The sequence below is a fragment of the Castor canadensis genome, chromosome 4 (assembly GCF_047511655.1).
Source record: "Castor canadensis chromosome 4, mCasCan1.hap1v2, whole genome shotgun sequence".
NCBI lineage: Eukaryota > Metazoa > Chordata > Mammalia > Rodentia > Castoridae > Castor > Castor canadensis.
Window position 1 is genome coordinate 87,103,949 of NC_133389.1, and position 22,266 is coordinate 87,126,214.

Here is a 22,266-nt window from a genome sequence, read left to right on the forward strand (position 1 = left end):
CCATGATGTACTGCCCTTCTACCAGAGGTTTTGAAAGCAATGGGTCCACCAAATCACAGACTGGAAACTCCAAAATTATGAGTCAAAATAAACTTGTTCTCTTTCTAATTTGATTATTGCAGGTATTTACTATTTTATCAGAAAACTGACCAAAATGCTTGATGTCAAAAGAAGTATGTGGTTTGTTTAAGGAATGTAACTATAAAAATTATGTGAATTTCTGATCTCAACCCTTATTGGAAAACTTGTACTAGATTAAGCTCTTCATTCTAAAGGTCCAATAACTTGATGAATAATTTCACTATCAGGAGTTTCCTTCTGACATGTATTTCTCCTCCTGGTTAAAAGCCTCAACAATGTGGGTGGTTTCACTTACAAAACTAGATGTTAGGGTGATAGTAATGCACAAAGATTAGAAGGGAGGTACTGCATTGTCTTCTTAGTTGGCATTTTTCCTGATCCAAGCATGGCTGAAGGTTAGAAAAGAAGGCTTGGAATAATTAAAGCACTAGAATCTAAGTACAGGCATTGAGAGCCACACACATGCTAAATTGAAACAATAAACTAGTGGTCCTCATACCTATTCATGTCTTCAAAACTGAAACTTAATAAACTCGTTTTTTCTTTTCTTGTCCAATGAGAGATGCAAGATTAGATAACTTCTAAGAGTCCTTAGAAGTATATAACTCAAGTCTTGCTCTGCAAGCTATTGAGCTTCTGCCCTTACATATCAGTCAGATCAGTCAGACATGTTTGCTTTGGGATAATCATAAAGGACATGTAACTAGGCTGACATCATGCTGGGTCACAACTCAAGCAAATTCCTAACCACTGTTACTACATAAACTCGTGTCATGAATTTATATAATCTTCCAGGCCAGGCCCCTGGTAGTACTGGGTTTGCTAACAGATGGTAGGAAAAGCAGTTATTTGCTTCCGATAACAGTGCTTTTTCCAAAATAGCATAATGATTTCAATTTTTAAAATTTCATAATAAGCATACCAAAAACAATAGTGAAATCCAAAGACATCTGGGTATGTAAAATCCACTTGAAAACTGTAAGTCGAAATAAGAGTTACCATTTCTGTTTGACTAATGTCATATGAAATAAAATCTTTGGATTGAGAACATGTGGGTTTTCTAGGTTTGTTTATTTGATTATAGATGAAAGATATAAAACAGCAGAAGTGTAGGTCAGCTGCCACATCATGTAGAATGTATAATATCTTCACAATTACCTGCTAGATGAATGAACAAATAAACAAATGAACAATCAGATCAATATAAGAATACCTCCATATTATGTATTTAGTCCTTCTTCCTTTTTCCTAGCTTAAAATGAAAGTCACAGAAAATCTATATTCTTGAGATATTTTATAAATCTTCTGGGAAATATCCTTCATGGAACAATATTTGGTACAGTTTCTAGCAGTCAATAAGTGCTATGTAATTGTAGTGGAACAGCAGTAGCAATGCAAGGCCTTAGAGTAAACAGTTGCAATGTAACATCTCATTTAGCCCCCATAAGAAGGCTTTAAAGTTGCCACTGTATTTTATGCCAACACTACAGATGAATAATGTGAGGAACGAGGTTAAATATGTTCCCAAGTTCACAAAATTAGCCAATTATAGACCTAGAAATTAAACCAAAGTGTGCACAAATTCTGTTCTTTAATAAACAACTGCATAATAAAATGAATATAACTATATTCTCATTTTATACTGGTAGAAAATGGAAAGGTTGGATGGATTGAGTTTAATTTAATGAGTGTACAACTCCGTAGGGTGTTTGTTATTCCAGACTCTTAAGGATCCCAAAGTATCCCTAAGTGAGTCACAAGAAAATCAGAGAAAATGAATCACTGGGACAAGGACACAAGAATTAGGTTGGAAGAAAAGAATTCAAGAAAAATACACAGATATTATATGTCCTCCATTTGGTTAATAGTCTCCAATATAAGGCAGCAAAACTAAATCACTTGTTTTTCATAATTATGATAAAATTCTTATTTTTAAGTGAAATAACATCTGAGCATAAGCTCATCTTCCTGTGACAAAGATTCTTGGCGCTCACAGTAACTTATTAGAGTCATCACACTGCTCAATTACATCGTACCACAGATGTACAATGAGGCAGTTAAGAGAAGTTTCCCAAAGAGAATACTGGATAAGCCAGCTCTTCCCAGGAAATTTTCTTTATTTCTTATTTCTTCAATTACATTTCTCTCTTCTTTCCTGCCTTCTGGTTTCCTTAATGTCTTTCCCAGTCTCTTCATGAGTTAAATAAGAACGACAAGCTATATTTGTGATGGATTACATGTTTCAAAGCCAATATTTTAACAAAGACAGGATATTTCCCAATGTAACATATTGGAACAATTGATAAACTGTCATTTGTATAATTAGTCACTATAGTTACTTGAGTAAATGACTCTGAAAAAGAGCTGTTGTTAATCACATTTTCTCCATCAGGAAATAAGTTTGTTTGATATGTTTAAGTGGCTTATGTAATAACAAAACTGGGACACGAACTGAAGTATAAATAAAAAGCATTAAACAACAGGCTATACTTTATAATATCAAATGATTTTGTGGAAGTTCAATCCTACTAAACAATCCTAAAATGACTATTTTTTCGGAACACTTACCATTCAGTCATTGAGGGAGTCATTTGTGTGTTTTGTAGCAACATACCATATTTATTGTTTCTGAAGACAGTTTAGGGAATTCAAAAAGTGAACACTTTATCTCTGCCCTCCTTATTAGCACCCACTAAAGAATAATAAAACTGTGGGCAATAAAATGGTACCTATGGAAGAACTGTCTACCAGTAGTTTCTATATTAAAGTTGAGCTCTTTAATCTAAAGGACGCACTCCTAAGATTACTGGAAGGCCAATTTAGAGAGCCAGGGAAAGAACTCAGAATTTCTAAACTTCAGTAAATAAAAGGAAAGGAAGACAGAAGAAAGCGGTGTCTACGTTAAAAGGTCTAGGTGCCTGTCTTGATCAGATCCTCTTTTTTTCTCTCAAATTCTCTTCATTTCCATATATTGGGTTCATATTCACCTAGGGGAACTTCCAGACTCCATTCCTTCATCTTTAACCCATAATAAAAGTCAAATGTCCCATGCATTTATAAAACTGACTAACATAATAAGTTTCTAAGTAGCAATGGAGACCAAATATATCCTTGACACTCTCAATTTATACATTTTACACTTTCGGTTTCCCAAAAATGTCTGCATAATGTCTGAACTACAAGATTACTGTGCCATTTGCAAAACATCTGATTATGTTTTTAAAAAAAATTCCAACCCATGCTAATGTGTCCTAAAATACCACATACTGGTATGCTCTTAAGTCATTTGAATTTGAAATTATCATCCACTGTACCATCGTAAGAGAGGAATAAAGACAGATTTTACCTGGGGTTAAGAGGATGACTGACATAGTGATGAGTGAGCATACAACTAAAATCACCAGCAGGGCAATAGCAATTCCCTTCCAGTTTCTCTGTGGAGGGCTGTTACTTCCCAGTTCCTACCGAGATAGAAAAAAAAGTTTCATAATTATACATGCTCCAAGAGAAATATATTCATAAAGGAAAGATTCAGTGCATGCTACAATCACAGTTTGAAAGCTGATTAGAATTTGTTTCCTCTTTATTACCTCATTTAATTATTTAAAGGTGCATATATTATAAATGGCTATCTTTTGGGGGGCAATCTGATTTCTCTACAAGATAAACAAGCAGAGCTCTATGCCTTCTCTCCAAAATGTAGGTGGTGTTCAAATGTATTGAAGATAAACACCAGGAAGATAGCCAAAATGCTCTGAAAGATTATTGTGGAAATAAAATGTGTCCATTTTCATTTATCCTTGCTACAATGGAATCTACCATAAAAATTTAAATACAAATGTTCTAGAAGCACTGTAAAGTACTTTTCTCACTTGATGAGGAAAATGATTATCAATGAGAAAATCATTCAAAATGTCTTTCACCTCAAAGCAATTCACATTTGTTAACACAGCAGTTCATTTTAAACAGATCCTTTCACATTCAAAAAAAACCCAAAAATATAGTCACTAAGTTAAATGAGTACTTTTCTATTAATAGTTAATGACATTCTCTTGCTGAACAACATGCATGATATTTTTAAGGAGGTAAGACTGATGGGGAGGATAAGTGAATGTTTCTCAGTCTATGCAATACAGCTAATCATCTTTCACATGATCCATATTTAATTCTGTTGATTGGAAATGTATAAACATAATTCACCCAAAGCCAAGCCCAGACCAAACTGGTTGGAAATGACTGCCAGGTTTTCTTTGCAACCAACTTTATAAAACAGTACCCATGTCCTTTCTCAATTACTAGAGTATATTCCAACCTCTTTTCATCTTTTCAAAGTACAGTTTGAATCAGAAATAGCTAATTGATTTGGGGAAAAAAAACCATGAAAGTATCTCGTTCATTATGGGTGCAAAAATCACCCAAAAACATAGATAGGAGGTTTTTTTTTTTTTTATAGAGGGACTTTGACTTAAACAGAAATAGTATAGAAACATTTAATAGTTTATAAATGAGTTTCTGTGACTCATGCATTACAACATTAGTGCTAATTTCCACGTAGGAATTTTGTCACTGAATTCTGCCTTAAACACATTAAACATAAAGATGTACACCCTAAATAAAACAAGGAGGAACAAAGCATAGGAATTATTCTGAAGCTTATTTTCCTTCTCAGATCAACCACTCTATCTTTCATTTTGATGAAACAGATCTAGCACATGTCAATTCTGCTCTTTGTTGCTGTTGCTTATTTAATGACTCTATCTTGAAATAATGCTTACTTTCCAACACCTCTAATCCTCTTGAAATTTGTCTAGAATTTTCATTTATATTTTCAATATAATTTAAGAAAGTGGTTCCTGCAAACCACAAGCTTTAGAGAAGCAACTTCAAGACAAGCTGTAGTTGTCTTAAGATCATAAACCCTTATCTAGAATGCAAACTACCTGCAGGTTTCGAAATGTATGTTGTGATGATTGTTGACTCTGCAATAAAACCCTACTTCCAGGCTCCTCTTGAGTTAGTAGTGTCCCAGAAAAGGACAAGCTACTGGGGTAAAGCAAAGATGCTGATGTTTTTGAAAGTTGCAAAACACTCATCTCTGCAACCAAGAGAGAGTGGAAGGGAAGTGGGGGGCAGGAAACAAAAGCAAGTGGTTATCTGACTAAGAATCATAAACACTTTCATATTTATTACTATAAGGAAGGCAAGCAGGTGTTACTGTTTCACAGTGCAAGCAAATGGAAAAAGAATAGAAATGCAGCAATTAAAACTCACTTTTCATTCCAGTAAAAGAAGAGTGAATTACAAGTTCAAATCTACTGTTGTAACCTTGATCCATTGTCACTCTAACTTAAGACAAACAGAGCAATGACTCCTGAGTGTGCTTTTCAGTTTCTGAACATAATAGAACCATGTAGTGTCTATGAGACCTTGACTAATAGAGTAATAACTACTTCAATATCTTATTATATGTCTGGCACAATGCTATGTATTTTATATTCAAAACTTCACATAATCCTCACAGTAATCAGATGAGATTACTTTTATTTTGACAGATCTGCCAATGAGAAAAATAGGATTTAGAGAGATCAATTGCACATCCATTTACTATTAATAAATGAAGTGCAGGGGGTGCTGTCCATAAAGTCGGGCTACAAAACCATATTCTTAACCACTATAGCATGCTGTCTCTAAAAAAATATTTCTAGAACAGGCACATGAATAGATCAATAAATCAATGGATTATTTGAGCTATGCATAATGTAGTTGTAGAGTAATACCCATTATTTAAGAAAATCCATAGAAACACACTGAATTCAGTGATGCTTTCAAGTAAATATATATTTTTGCACTCACAGCCACCTAGGGAAGCATAACATTTTAAAAATGGTAAGATATGTTTGAGTGAGATATATTTTTCCATTCATAAAGTGAAGCATATTAAGAATGCATGGCTCCTCTAAAATCATTACCCAAGCCCCAAGGCATCTCCAAGCCCTAGATTAATAACTGCTGACTTAATGATCCCTTACAATAATTCTCCTTTTCCAATCACCTCATATTCCATACCATAATAATATTTCTAAGAAAGCATGTTTTCCCCTTTTCACTTTATTCTCCAAAATCCTTTACTGTCCTTACCCTATCTAAAGAATGAAGTACAAAAGTGTGAGTCTAGACAAATAATTGTCTACCACAGTTTATAATAGCATTTATCTCTTTTGGAGAAATAAATTGTATCCGATAAAGCTGTGATTAACATTGCTCACATTTGTTTCAGGTGATTCAACTTTCATTTATGTCACTACTACATTTCTAGTTCTATCTCATCCGATACCCCTCCCTTTGTTTTCTTGAGGATTTGGGGGCCCCACTCTTGTTAGGCAAGTGCTCCGCTACTTGGCCAAACTCCCTACCATGCCACCCCTCCCCTTTCTAGTCTGTTTTTCAGATAGGGTCTCATTAACTTTCCCTGGGCTGCCATTGGCCTCACAATCCTCCTACTTCTGCTTCCTAAGTAGCCAGGATTACAGATGTATGTCACCAAGCCCAGTCTACAATCCATTCCTTTTTATCAGGGTATAGATCTTGCATGTCTCCCATAAACCCATGAGCTGAAAGTTGCCACCCTGTAGCACTATTGTTAGATGATAGAACCTAGGAGGTGGGACCTACAGAAGGAAACCAGTACCCTCAAAGAACATATTGGGACTAGCTCTCTCTCTCATTTTGTTTCCTGGCTGCCATGAGGTGAGGAGTTACCTTTACCACACACTCCATGATTTGCCAGATTTGCTGCCTTGCCATGGGCCCAAAAGCAATAAGGCTAAGGGACCATGGCTGAAATCTTTGAAACCATCAGTCAAAATAAATCTTTCCTCCTTATAAGTTGATTTTCTCAGCTTTTTTGACACTGAGAGGAAAATGACTTACACATCTTTCATCTGAATCCAATGACTGATGTCAGTCATTCAACATCTTGCTTACATGTCTCTCTTCTAAGGAGTTTCTCCAAGATATATAAACCAGAGATGATTTTCCTTCCACTGTAGTACACCATATTAATAACTTTGAACCCATGTCTACTACTTAATAGCTATGAGATTGTAAATATGTTTCTAAGTTTCAATTTTTTTTCTTAACTCTGAACAACTGGAATAATTTTAAAATATTGAAAGAATTAAAGTGAAATAACTCATATAAAACTCTTACATAGTATACAATAAAAATGCTGATACTGAGTGAACTACTTGAACTATTGTTCCTCAATACACTTGCAATAGTCATTCCTTGTCATCATTCAAGCTTCCTCTCTACTGTACCTTCTTGACTCAAGGAAGCCTTGTCTGAACTCTCTAAATTAAGATGTTATGTACCCTCCTACATGCAGCTTTATTTTTCTTCATAGCAGTGTAACTTTTGGGCATACCACACATCATATGTTCTATTGAATTATTCACCTATAATAATGAATAGTAATCTATTCAAATATTCATTTAATCTTCTTCAATTATCCAGAATAGAAGCCTCATGATGTCAGTAACCTTCTTCATTTTGTTCTCTTCTGTTTTCCTAGCACATCAGATATGGTTTGACTCATACAAAGTATGCCACAGATTATTAAAAAATGAATGAATGAATGAATGAATGAATGATAAATAATAAAAATGAATAAATGGTATCATATTATGATAATAGAGGTGGTGGTAGTGAGAGTGTGGTTTAAATCTGTGTATAAATAATCAATCACTTCGCTGTTAAGGTTATTACCTCTTTGAAAAATCATATTGTATTCAACTTTAGATTCCTAGACCACTTAAAAATCTCTGGTTCTTTTAGAAGGTGCCTAGAAACTGATTAACCAAGGAACTAAGTAGTATAAATAGAGATTAGAAAAGGTGTAGAGGTATACTGCCATTAGTAAAATACACATTAATAACAATCTTTTGAACTGTGACTTAACTGATTACTAAAGATCAATTTGACTGCAATTATTTTCAGTCTTATTTATCTGACATTTGGATTCTGAATACAGTTGTCATTCTTCAAGTTCCCTTCTTCAGAAAGCAACCTCTTACATTATAACTTCTATCTCTGTGGAAAGTGGTGATAAACAATTTGATTGTCAGTAACTGTCTCTCACTCATCATCTGAAAGTACATTCCAGGCCACAGAACAGTTGTCAGTAGCTGTAGAACAAGTAGGGAGCTTATCTGCATGCTCTCGAGGTAGAACACAGTTGATGTAGGGTTATGATATACACCAGAGAGTTTTAGAGACTTAAGAACAAATATTAAATTATTATGCAGTACTACTTTTGCAAATTAGTCTTCCAGTGGGTAGAGGTATCAGTTGAAGTACAATCTTACACCGCACAGTGATGTTTTGATCAAAGATGGCCCACATATAACATATACCATATATAACATGGTATAAACTACATAAACTAGGCATGTAGAAAGTTATACCATCTAGGTTTTTGTAAGACACTGCATGACAGTCACTCAATGACAATGTAGCCTATGGACATAACCTCAGAATTTATCCCTGCCATTAAGTAACATATGACTGAACTTGTGTCTAATTTAGTGTTAGGATTATCTAGAAACAAGTTTAAACTGAATCTGTAAACTAGCTATCCATGTTTACCAACTGCCAACCCAATTACTTACCCTTTGGAGAATTTTGGTTTAAAAGAAATGGCTGGTTATTACATAATTTATCTAACAATAAATCATATTTATTTGTTTGTGTACAAAGAGAAAAATTTTAGAAAACAAGAAAAAGCAAGTTTCATGTATTTCATTTGGCAAAATAAGAAAAAAAAATTAATCTTTAGGTTTGCTTTCCTAAAAAGAAGGTAATGTGAAAATCACCAAATTCTGAATATTCTGCTTATACTTTCCTTTGGGAAATATCAATGTATTCATTGGCCATATCTACCCTGGAAGAAACATGATTCATCTATATTGAAATAATCTCAAAAATGGTGAGATTATTTTCTCTGAGTCTATACTAAGAAAGGAAAATCACTGAGATGTTGAAATTATATCACTAGATTAGATGTCGGTATTTTTAATAAAAATAGATTTTCTTCAACCACATGGTCAAGGAAGCACTGTGAAGGTTCTTTGAAATACCTTTATCCCTGCTTGAAAAGATGAAGCTAGTGTTTTAGACTTAGAGTATTAACATTTATTACACTGATCATTTATTTATTTCTCAACATAGCCAGATCAGAAAACCAAAGACTCAATTCACTTGTCTTTCTCTTCCCTGCACCTGCTTTATCACTTCAATACCCTTTTGATGTGCTTAAGTCTCCACAAACACAGATTCAATGTTTTCTGAAACAAATTCAATAAAAATTCAACTTTAAAAAAATGATATATTTAAATGTTTTATAAATTAATTTCCTGTTAAATAGCTCAAAAGTTTAAATTGTTTTTATTTGAATTATTTTATTCTACTCATGATGTCTACATTTTTAACTGTGAATACTTTCAACTCTGAGTAGGATAGAAACAGCCAAACAACATCTTAGATAATACGAAACTATTGTAAGGAAAGTTTTATAATTTTAAGTTTTGTGTTGTTCCATGGCATTAGAGAAAGATCATATTCTAGAATTAAGATTTTAAAAGACACCCAAGATAAACTGAAACTCATGGGAAAATGCTTTTATTATTGTACTTAAGAAATGTTTAACAAGTTCTGGCTTGAAAAATCTTGAACTACAGGAGTTCAGTAGTTGTCTGAATCCCTACAAATAATACCATGTGTAATATTAGAGTTCAGAATGCTATAGATACAGATGGGAATATAAATTAATGTATGACCTGCTGCCAACGTGCACAAAATCTAATGAAGGATGTGCTAATCATCAATATAACATAAGATTAATAATACAAATGAAACAGAAAATTACAAAACATATGCTATTGAAAGTGAGGAAAATTTTAAATTTCCTTGTATTAATATAAAATATTCCCTTTGCTCAGCTAAAATTTCCTGAAACAAAAAGGAGGGGTGGTTCTGTATAGTGGGATTTCATAACTATAAAAAATCTATAGTGAAGGAAGAAATCAGAGAAGTTTTTTTTTAAAGTGGAAAGTGTGTATAAAAATACACACTTGTGTGTGCATGAAAAGTTTGACAGTTTGCACAATTTACAAACTAGAATGAACCAACGGTGTAAAGAAATTGAAAAAAAATTTCGAGCAATTCTTGAAAGGTACAGGGCTACACATTTTGGCTCCAAGAAACAAATAATTTCTTTATAATTTAAACCAAGTCATAACATATTGAAAAATATTTTTTAAATACTTTTTTTATGTGATACTTTCGAATTGATCCCAGAGCCTCATGTGTGCTAGGCAAGCACTCTTCCTCTGAGCTCCATCCAAATCCCTTTTTAAATTTTTTATTTAGAGACAGGTTCTCACTTCTGATCTTCTTCCCCCTTGTGATCTTCTTCTGAGTGGGTGAGTTTACAGGCAGGCACCACAAAACCTAAATATTAAGTTTGTATTATATTGATAAAATGTGTTAAAAGTATAGTTCAAAAAGAAAAGGTAAAATCAGCATGGAGCCACTGGCTCAATATAATCCTAGCTCTTTGGTAGGTTGAGATCAGGATCACAAGCCCTGGTGAAAAGTTTGTGAGAATCCCATCTCAACTGTTAGCTGGGTGTGATGGTGTGTTCCTGTCATTCCAATGACAGTGGAAGCCTGACCTAGGAGAATTGTGGTCTAGGCTGGCCTGGGAAAAAAGTGCGACCTTATCTCCAAAATAACCAGAGCAAAAAGGGTTAAAGGTCTAGTTCAAGTGGTATGGTACCTGTTTCATAAACATAAAGCCTTGAGTTCAATCCTCAGTACCACCAAAATAAAACAAAATCTGAAAATCAATTTTAAAAAAACAAGTGCAAATATACAGAATAAAACCTTATTGAATTAAATTTATTTACTATAAGTAACAAATATATGAAATATTGTTCACTATTAGGAGATGAAGTTATGATTCCCTAAAACACAATAATTAAGATATCAATAACAAAAATATAACCATAGAGACCATTTCACATACCTAATTTGAAGTTAATAATTATATTACCCACTTCTTCTTAAAATTACTTCTTATACTCATGGCCATTTACAATTTCCTCATTTTACCTACCTCTCAGATTGTAGGAATAAAACATACATGTTTGTACATGATCACAAACTGCACATTTTTCTCAATTGTGTTTTTACAAGTAGTGCTGTGGACCTACAGGAGGCAGGGAAAGTCAGTGCTACTCAAAGCATCACTCATGGAGCACTAGCCTCAGCGTCACCTGGAGGTTTGTTAAAAATGCAGAGGGTCTGTTTTTGTTGCTATTTTCTTTAATGTTTTTGTTTGGATTTGGTTTATGAAGAAACTAGCAATTACATAAATTGTAATTTGATATTTTTCTCCCCTAATAATTATGATTATTGGTGACACATTCCTACAGGGTTACCATTAGATTAGAAAGAAAACAAACATAACAGCTATCATCAATTTAGGATACTAGATTAGTTTTACATTTCTAGTATCCTGACTTAGAGGGCTGGGATAAAGGTAAGCATCTGTGATTCTGAAAATGTTTATGGCTCAAAGCCACAACTAAAACAAGTTTTAAAATGATTAAAATACACATAAGCAGGCCTGATGTTGGAAAGGTAATAGAGTAAGAAGTTACAACTCTCCATTCCTTCATAGAGACAAGTGAATTGCAATCAACTGAAGTGAATTGCAACCAGCAAGCTATTTACTGCTCTGCAACCACATGAATGCCCAATCAAGAAAATACCACATTAGAAAAAGTAGAAAATTTCACATCATTCTTACTTGCACGCATGCCATGCTGCAAAAGGAAGCAGATCAGTGGTAGAACATGTGCTTAGTGTGTGCTAGGTCCTGGGTTGGATCCCAGCACCACAACAAACAAACAAGTAAACATAAATAAGCAAAAAATAAAAACTTAGAACTATAACATAAATCTGTGCTATAGAAAAAGCATGATATTAATCAAAAAAATTTAAAAATAAAAGTTTATTTTAAAGAAAAAAGCTGGTTTTGCCCACATGCATGCTAACACCCTTTGATCAGAAGTAAAGTTTTTGCATTGCTGAGGCAAAAGGAAGGAAAGAAGGAAGGAAGGAAAAAGCTACATGAAGAGAAACACAAATGGGCAGAATTGTTCATATTTTGATTTCTACTTTCTCATTGCTCCTTCTCTTAGCAAAGAAGCACAACTGGAATTGCACACAACATTCCCATAAAATAATGTCATGATCTCCATGGCACTAAACCAGAGTCAATTTGTCCATTACCTTAAAATACTCTCAGCAGCGTTCCAATTTACTCCTTATCTAAGCCTTCTAGGTAAACACTTTTGTTTTTGTTCCTATGACACCATGATTTCCTGCTTTTTATTTTTACTATTTTAAATCTCCTATTGCCAATCAACTCTCCATATTCTCTGACCTATGGAGTTCTCTAGGCCTTGACCCTTGACAACCTCATTTCTCTAAGTAAATGCTATAAACAATGATCTCATCCAATACCACATTTTATATTATTCAAATTTTCCATGAACTTAATATGTCAATAAAAGAAGACATAGAAAAAATATTCATAAAAGGATAACTCTCTCTAGGAAATCAGAAAGCTAAAGGCAAATTATATCCATCAGATTGTCTTCTATTTATAAAATATCCTTCTCTATATCAACATCAGTTATTATTTATCGTGCCTACATTTCTTAAAATAGCCCATGAGATTTATACTATTCAGAGTTTTTCTGCTTTTTGACAGCTTTTCTGTTGAGAAGACTCCATGCTATGTAGATTGCATAATTTCATCTGAAGTTTTATATTTTTTATTTCAACTATGATATATTATAAGAACTTTTGTAAACGTTGCATTGTATATCTAGTATAAGAATAAAAATATATAAAGTAAATAAAATATTTAATTTGAATATTTAAAAAAATTTAATTAAAATAAAATTGGGTTTCTTAGCAGGAGGCCTGTTGAAACTATTTCAGGATTGGGTGAGGGAGGAGAAAGGAGAATGGTGGAGGGGGTGAATTTAATCATAAAATATTGTAAGAACTTTTGTAAAAGTCATAATGTATCCCCAACATAACAATAATAAAAAAGTAGGTTGCTTTTATTCACCTAGTTAGATGGTTCCTTATCTTGGTATAGTCCATAAACTAGCACATTGAGCATCATCTGAAATCCTGTTTGAAGTAAAAAGTGCTTTGCCCCAACCCTGACCTTCTGAATCTCCAGAGCCAAAGCAGGCCCAACAATCACTTTGAACAAGCTCTACAGGAAATTTTGCTGCATCCTGGAGTTTGAGAAATATTTCCCAAAGGCAGTGCTACTTAAAGTACTGTCAATGTCACCTGTGAGTGTATAGATGGAAATTACTTATCCCCAGCCCACACCTATTGAGTGTCTGGGGAAGAGCTAAGGAATTTTTGCTTTACAAATGCTTCAGGTAATTCCTGTGCGTAAGAAAGTTTAAGAACCTCTAACAAAGAGATCAAGTCCTGAAGTGACACAGCTCTGAAAGTGCAAAATGATCCATCTCAAACCCCGAGGAATTTGGTGGATATATTATGGCTTAGTGGTTTACAGTTAGTGTACCTGGGTTTTATTCTCTGTTTATCTACTTTCTGTTACACACACAGTTGACTTAATCTATGCAACCAAAATTGTTAACCTAACAACTCAAGCCTGAGACATGAGCAGGCTTATTAGTCTTCCTCTATACATACTATTTTTAATACCATGTTTAAGTCTAAACTGAGTTCTACCTGGTCAGAGTACTTTAAACTCATCCTGCATCCCCAGTACTTAGGCGAGCACTTACTGTCTTCTCAATATATGTGGGCTGGCATGCCATCACAATTTTATGCTTTGAAAATTAAGAATAGGGATGCATCTCAGCAATGTGAGGACTGAGGGATGAAGTAATTAATTGCATCTAAAATCAAGAGAGAAAAGGCATCTTGTGAGTATAGTTTCCAGTTCATCTCAGGAGCTACAGGTTCTCAATTTAAAGAGCACTGAAAGAATGGGTAAGTAGCCCCACATTTCCAGTGATGGTCAGCCAGCACAAATTGCTAACAAGCCAGACAATCCTCTTTCAGTTTGATTTCAGAAGGTGAACAGGATGAAAACATAATATTTTGCTATATCTGTCCAAAATTCCAGAATTAAACAAACTAGCTTAATCATGTCTTCAATGCTTGGCACAATTTTGCGCACATTTAGTAAATATATGAACAAACCTAGAAACAGTTTTTGGATTTGTATAATACTTAATTTTACCTTGAAGTTTCTTTAAGAATTTCAATTCTTGCTCTTCAAACTCTTTTAAAGTTAATTCTATATCACAGTATAATATAAAACTTACTTGACAACATATTATCCATCTTATCTAGTCTAATGTGGAATATTCATTGTAGAGAGAAAGCAGGAAGCCTAGCAGTCTCCTCTGTCTACCTGGTCCTACCATTAATACTTACTTGTATGAATTAAGGTGAAGTTTCATCTTTTAGACATCAAACATAAATAGCAGCATGTGGCCAATATGCTTTTGACTGTTGTCTGATATAGCCAGCACATCACAAAATTCACCTGTTTCTTTACCCCCTAGATATAACATAGCATCATATTGCCACATACAAAATAGAGATAATACTTGCATTTCATTTTTGTGAGCTTTCCAAAAAATAATGCAAGTAAAAATGGTTTATAAACTGTTTAGTCTCTATCAATTTAAGCTTTTAACCATGTTTCACAAGTTTGAGGAATTAAAATAAGAGAAAAATTATTCATGAGGATTAGCTGTCATTAAGTCAGGAAAACTAGTTCCTTTGAAATAGGTACTCCTAAGATGTCTTTAAACACTTATTGAACATTCACATTTTGAAATATAAGTAGGGTTTCAGTTTGTTAAGGGAGATACCAATATATATTGAATTGATGGGGGAAAAAAGGAACAAAGAAAGTTAGGAAGTTGGAAGGAAAGAGGAAAGAAAGAATAATTCCAGATGAGCATATTGCCCTCAAATAAATGACAATCTATTTGGGAATATTAATATTCATTAAATATTACAATAACAAAATAAAAAAGAAAATATTTTTAAATACTTAGCAGTGTGGTACAAGAGAGATTCCTGATGCTGTTAAGTGTAAAGAATGGTGAAGATCACATCTATTCTGATCCTTCTCCAGTTAAAGAATCCAGATAAAAGAAAAGTTAGATATGAAAGACAGACAAATGTCACTCAGGATGACAGAACTCCCATCCACACTTTTCTCCTGGTTAAAGGCTGTCATTGCCTAGGTGTCAAATTAAGATTCTAAACAAAGGTTAAGCAAAAGACAACTGTTTGAAAAGAACAAGATGCACTGCAGCTTCAAGCTGAGTTCAACGTCAGCATTATTAATTTGCTCTTCATAACACAATTGACCTTTAGAGCATCTGGAGGAAATTTTGGCAACTCACCTGATCTGCTTATTTTAACTAGCTGGGGATTTTCCCAGCTACTTCCCAAGCCAAAAACCTTCCCAGTCAGGGCTGGAGCCCTCTCTCTACCTCAGAACAAGTGCCAAATCTCAGTTAAATCTCAATAGGAGAAAGGTGGAAGATAGGAAATCTTTCCCTCTTTTAGTAGAAAAACCTTTGGCTTCCTCATTAGTCAAAAACAATGTTGAAATTGAAGCAGACATTTTATATAGTTCAACAATTATTTTATACATTTATTTCCTGAGCATCTATGGCTTATTAATTCTGAAAAAATCAAATATAATAAACTTTGAAAAATTAAGTGTTCAACCCATTATAAAAACTTTTAACTCTTCTATTTAAATAGGAGGGATGAAGGTATAGTTATTTTTTAAATTTCCAGTCAAACAGCATGTGTATAGAGGAACATCTTTCTAATACCTTTTTTTATAGAGAAATTTAATATCATAATGAGCAGCCACAGCTATGATATCAATTTTTATAACTTTTCCTTCAAAAGGAAAAAAAGAACACAAAGTAATGAAATGAGGCAGAACAGGAACTAAATGTGTTTTTAATTATTTTTATTACTTTTTGCCATTAAAATGTTAATAAGTACCACATAGGTATTTTAAAAGGGAGGAAATAAGAAATTATCTTTCCATTGTTGTAGTCAGTATTCTATGTTCCTTTTAATTATAAGTTTTAAGAACATGTGTGTGTCTTAACTTCTCTACTACCCTGATAGTTACTAGTTGACTCTAACACATATATGCTATACATACTCACTATGCAATTAAGGAAAAGTAATTTAGCAGTGTTTGGGATTTTATGTAAGCCTACAGTAAAGTAGTATTCTGGCTATTTTTCAGAAACTCCTTGGACAAGGAACAGCTACATAAGCTCAAGGTAAGTTACACTTATCTGTGTAAGTATGCATCATACATCATTTGTGCTCTGCAAACTGAAATTTTTGTGTGGAGGAGTAAGACAATTACTGCCTCAAAGCCAATAGAAAGCCTCAATGTTTCTATTCACATGCTGAAGAGAGACTTCTTTTTCCTACACTATGTGAATAGAGTAGCCAGTATCTGCAGCGGTCACTAGAATGTCTCTGTCAGTGCTGCAATTTAAAAATAAACCATTCCCCATACATTTTAAAAAGTGGATTTCTCTAAAAGTTCATTTTACCTGAATTATTAGATTATAGATAGTGTATATCTAAATTGGAGTATTTTTTTTGTCTTGTTTTTTTTTTTTTTTCATTTTCATTCTCCAAAAGAGGAACAAAATGCAGTCCACCTAATCTCTGCATAGGGGAGGAGGAGATGGGGAATGACAATCCATCTACCAGGAAGAAATAACCAACTTCATGTCTCTGCCTCCTGTAAAATCCTCACTCCTTGGTCACAAGAGAAACATGGATTCATCTTGTGCTGAAACTTCTTAGCATAACAAAAGCATCTTGAGAAGCTAGTGATGTTTAATAAAAATTAGAAAGCCATTGGAAGCTTCTCTATCAAAAAATGCTTAGTTTTAAAAACTTCCATACAAACAAGCAACACTAATAAGTTCACTTATAGGACTAGTCATTTTTACATCTTTATGCTTTTTTTTTAGAGAGATTTCGGTTTCTTTTTAATTGTTGTGTTTATTGGGGGTACATTGTAGCATTTACAAAGGTTCTTCAATGCATCAAATATATCATACTTTTCAGAAGAGATTTTTTAAAACAAAGTTTAGAACTGTTCAGCAAAGAAAGAAAGCCACAAATAATATTCTGGAAATCTTAACAAACAATGAAAAAAGCACAAAACAGAGTAAGGGATGACAAAAAAAAAAAATCATTCCAGATGTAAATCTACAAAAGTTAATCTGTTACTAGTATATGAACTCCATACCAGTTGAAACTTTTTTGGCTTGCTGCATTCACAGTGCTAACAAAGCCTAAAGTGTAAACTTGATTTGTGTCTAAAACCAGAAGCATATGTCTGTCTCAGATCAAACTACTACTAGTTAATGTGTGTCCACCCATACTGTTACTGTCTTTTGCCCTGTGTTTAAAAGCCACTTCTCCAGAATGATTCATTGACATCCCTGGAACTGGGTGAGGTCCCTCTCCAGGCTTCTCATGGCACTTTGACTTACTCCTGTGGTGGCACTTTTCAGTATCAGTTTATTGACCATTTTCATATGTTTTCTATAAGATTACATATCTTAATTCAGTACATATTAATAAAACAGGGTTGAGGTGCCCGCTAAAATATGTGCACTAATCGTGACAGTGAGTAGCTTCCTTTATAGGAAAGGTATTTTTTTCCTTGCTTTTCATGTTAGAACATTGTTTCTCACTATCCTTTGATTTGGCTGTCAGGGGAAGACAATGGACATACAAAACAAAGTGCAACTCCACCACCTTTGTTTGCTCCTTCTGAAACAATAGAGACTTACAGACTTCCAGAGATATCCTGAGTTCAGTGATTGTCTCTGCGTCTGTTTTGTTATAAGAAAAATACCTGAGACTGGGTACTTTATAGAGAAATTTATCTATTTAAAAGTTCTGGAGGTTCAAGAACATGGTGCTACCTTCTGATGAGGGACTCATGGTGGAAAAGCAGAAAAGGAGAGTGGTTAGGTGAAGTGTCCATATGAGAAAAGCATGTGCTCCAAAGAGACAAAAAAGGAGGTGCCAGGCTTGCTTCATAACAACCTACTCTCATGGTAACAATCAAACAGTGCTACAGAAGCAGGAACTCACTCCCACTAGAAAAGCATGCCAACTCCCTGTATAGCTATCCTTATCTCAACTAGCAAAAACCCTTGGTCCTTCCTATTATTGCTTATACTCTCTCTTCAACAAAATTAGAGATAAGGGCAAAATAGTTTCTGCCTGGTAGTGAGGGGGTAGCGGGGGAGAGGGAGGGAGAGTGGAGGTAAAGCAGGGGGCAGGGGTAACTGGGGAGAAATGACCAAAACACTATATGCACATATGAATAAAAGAAAAAATTTTAAAAAAGAAAAGAAAAGCATGAATCCTTCCTAAGGATCTCAATAACTCTCAAGACTGTTAGACTGGAGACCAAGCCTTGGCATGCACTTTGGTAGGAACAAACCATATCCAAACCACAGCCCTGACCAAGTATGAACTTTCATAGGCTCACTCAGGCTACATGACTAACACAAATGTCTTCTGTCTCTTTCTCTCCCTTTTCTGATTACCTCTAAATACCCATTCTACTTTTCTTTCCACTTATGTAATGCATTACTCTAATGGCTCAAATGCTCTAGTACTCTAATGTTACAAAATTCTGCAGTTTCTGAACAGCTAAACACAATCCCCTTCATGTTCTTTCTTACCAAAAGCTCATTTGTAGTACGTTGTGCTATACAAATAAATCTGAAGAATAAAAAAAATAGTGCAGAACTGGTATCAATCTTTAGAGAAAGACAGCCTAGGCCATGGTTATCTTCATGTATCTAGAGAAGCTATGCAGTATTTGGAAGAAAGAAAATGCTGGCAATGCCCTCTCACACTTGACTACTCTGATACCTATGTCTAAGAAAATATTCAGTTCATACCATTAAATGTCTTAATCAAATATGTCCTCACTCTGCCTTCATGTGTGCTAAGAAACTTCTAGATGTTCATTAGGCTACCCCAAAATACCTGCCAATGGGAATGGAAGGGCATGACCAGACTGACCCATGTCCTTTGGCCTACCAAATCAATGTTACTTTACTTTCTTTAAGTTTTATCAATTTATGTATTGGCACTGTGGCTTATTTACTAGTCTCTTTGCCCTTGGTTAATGTCAATCCATACCCAAGAGATGAATCCATTTAATGTGTTTATAAACATCAAAGTATCTGTGCCCCAAAGCTGAATGCCAGGATTTGTATCTAGGTGAATCCATCAAAGCAAATGGGATGTTATGAGAAATGTGGGTTGTCCTGCTGGTTAGCTTGGCTGAATGATAGCCTGACCTTCGCATTCACCTGCTTTTCTAACTTTCAGAAAAGACACATTAAGGATTCAGCCAACATCTTCAATAGGGTATTTAGCAATAGCACATCCTAAGACATTGGAAAATGCTCAGACCCTTAGTAAAAATGTTTCAACTTATAACTGTTTCAGGGTTATACAAAACTATTTAAAAAAAAAACAACTACATAAACAACAACCATGAGACACAGTCATATATCACATAATGATATTTTGGTCTGTGATGAACAACATATGTAATGGTGGCCCATACAATTATAATGAAGCTGAAAAATTCCTATTATCTAGTGATGCTACCAGTTGTATAGAAATGTAGCAATACACTACATACAGTAAGTGCTACATGATAATAATAATAAATGTATGTTACTGATTTATTTACTTACCACACTATATTTTGTTGTAAATATAGAGCATACTCTTTCCACAATAAAAGAGAGGTTTCCTATAAAAGAGTATGTTCTATTACACCAGCCAGCAGCCTGAGCCATCTAGTGATCATCGTGTCTCTTGATTACATCATTTTCTCTTATGTTTGATGTGAATTTCATGGATCTAGGGACAATAGGCTATACCTCTTACATATCACACATAGCCCAATTGTGCAATAGGCTAGGATGCCTATAATGCTTGCACAGTGACAAAGTTGCTAATGACACCTTTCGCAGAACAGTCCCTCATCATTAAGCAACATGACTGCATTATACTTGTAATCCAGGAGCCTATGCTCCCCAAACTTGGACACACAGAACTTTAGAGAAAATAGCAACGTGGCAAGCAAATGGTATGATGCACTATAAATCCAAAGTCTATTTAAATAGACTAAGGATTTTCTCCAGAAATATTTTAAAACAGGACCTGTTACTGACTATGTTGTAGTTTAAGATTAATTCTATTAGGGAAGTAAATATTTAACCTGAATGACTGCCTAAAATAATATTTCAGTTGTAGGTTTTTTTTTGATCATACAAACTTACAGGAAAGACAATCAATTTCCCTAGTGTTAAGCTTGCGAAAACATAGTCTATATACTGTAATGAATTTTCAGAGTGCACAGTGGCACAGTGCTATAGATCCAGTCACCCTCAAGGCCCCTGAATTGATGAATGTGTTGAAAAGTTATGAGTCTACCATGAGGATCTGGTCAGTGACCATTTCATCGTCATAAAAGATCAGTTTCTGAAACTCTCATGGCTATATAACTCACAAAAGTTTCTCAGTAGTAATTGTTCTTATTGATAAAGGGGTTTAGCATCAAAACATCCATCATTGAAGTAAAGGAAATGGTGGAAAAATTGTGAATAAAATAATGATAAATAATATAATAATAATATATTATTATATAATATATAATAATATAATTAATAATGAATAATATAAATTTTTCATAAAGATAAGTATTGTCATATCAGTATATACCAGGACTGTGATTCATCCAATATTTAAAGAGGAAAAACAAAGCACATCATCAATTTACCAACTATTGGAAATTTGTGATGAGGAAAACTCAGTATGTCTTCTTGGTTAGTAAAGCTTAAACTTAAAAATTTTATGTCTTCAAGTTTAATAGCATTTGGTTAACGGCCTTGAGTATTTAGTTCAAGAAAGATGGAAGAACTAATATATAAGAAAGGGAAAGCACCTGCCCCAGTGATCTTGTAACATATTTGAATTCCTCTCTTGGATCAGAGGTGGAGAGATAAGCAGTCCAGCAAATTGGCAAGGATGACACTATCCCAGAGATTGTAAATTGATTTACCTTATCTTCATAACCTTTAATGGAGATATAGCAATGCTCCTTGATGACCATAAAGAAAAATCTTCCTCGCAAGTTAGAGAAATGACAGATAATCTTATTGCAAATTGAAGATCATTGATGTATCTTGATTTGGGGTCCCCTAAATATATACTATATCACCCAAGAGAGACACTTACAGCTCCAGCAATACTTTTGGATTAAGACAAGCACTTCCACTTAAGATTATTTTCAACTTTGTTCTCATTGTACCTTTAGTTTTGGTGCAAAATACACATTTTCATCCTTAGACTCAAATGATTCAGCAAAATTGTAACCAATGCTCTCATAGACATATCTTTGCCAGCCAGAAGCAAAGAATATACATATAAAATCTTGCTACTCTACTTGTGATCTGCAAAACCTCTAAGTGATAATACCTTTTTTTGACAAAAGAATATCAGAATGGTATGCTCTCTTTTTGAATTTTACTGGACACTCATTGACAAATAAATGGTTATCTAGAAGTAAGCATTATTTATATAATCTGTGACTTTTCCAAAATGCTTTTTTAAAAAAATTAATTTTCAGTTAGTATTACATTAATATATAAGTATGGATTTTCTTACTACTGTCTCAGGTAGCTTTGTTTTCTTAACAGTTTATTATGAAATTTTTCCAATATACAGAAAAGTTGAAGGAAATGCACAATATACAGCCATGTATCCAGGGCTTCAATTCTTTAGGTAACATTTGCTGTGTTTGCTTTATCACATATCTCTCTCTCTCTCTCTCTGTGTGGTGTGTGTGTATGTGTATTCTATCTCTTTTGTATATACAAAACTATCAATTAATCTAGTCTTTCATCCACTCTTCCATTATTTCATCCAAAT

At 34.0% G+C, this 22,266-nt stretch overlaps 1 protein-coding gene across 4 annotated transcripts in view; it reads right to left on the reverse strand.

Moving 5' to 3' along the window:
- Dpp10 (dipeptidyl peptidase like 10) overlaps positions 1 to 22,266 on the reverse strand; it is a 1,373,287-nt gene that overhangs the window by 515,080 nt on the left and 835,941 nt on the right. For all 4 annotated transcript variants that reach the window (XM_074070578.1, XM_074070577.1, XM_074070579.1 and 1 more), the window contains exon 2: positions 3,428 to 3,542. In XM_074070578.1, coding sequence (XP_073926679.1) covers positions 3,428 to 3,542 — 115 coding nt within the window. The remainder of the gene's footprint in view (positions 1 to 3,427; positions 3,543 to 22,266) is intronic.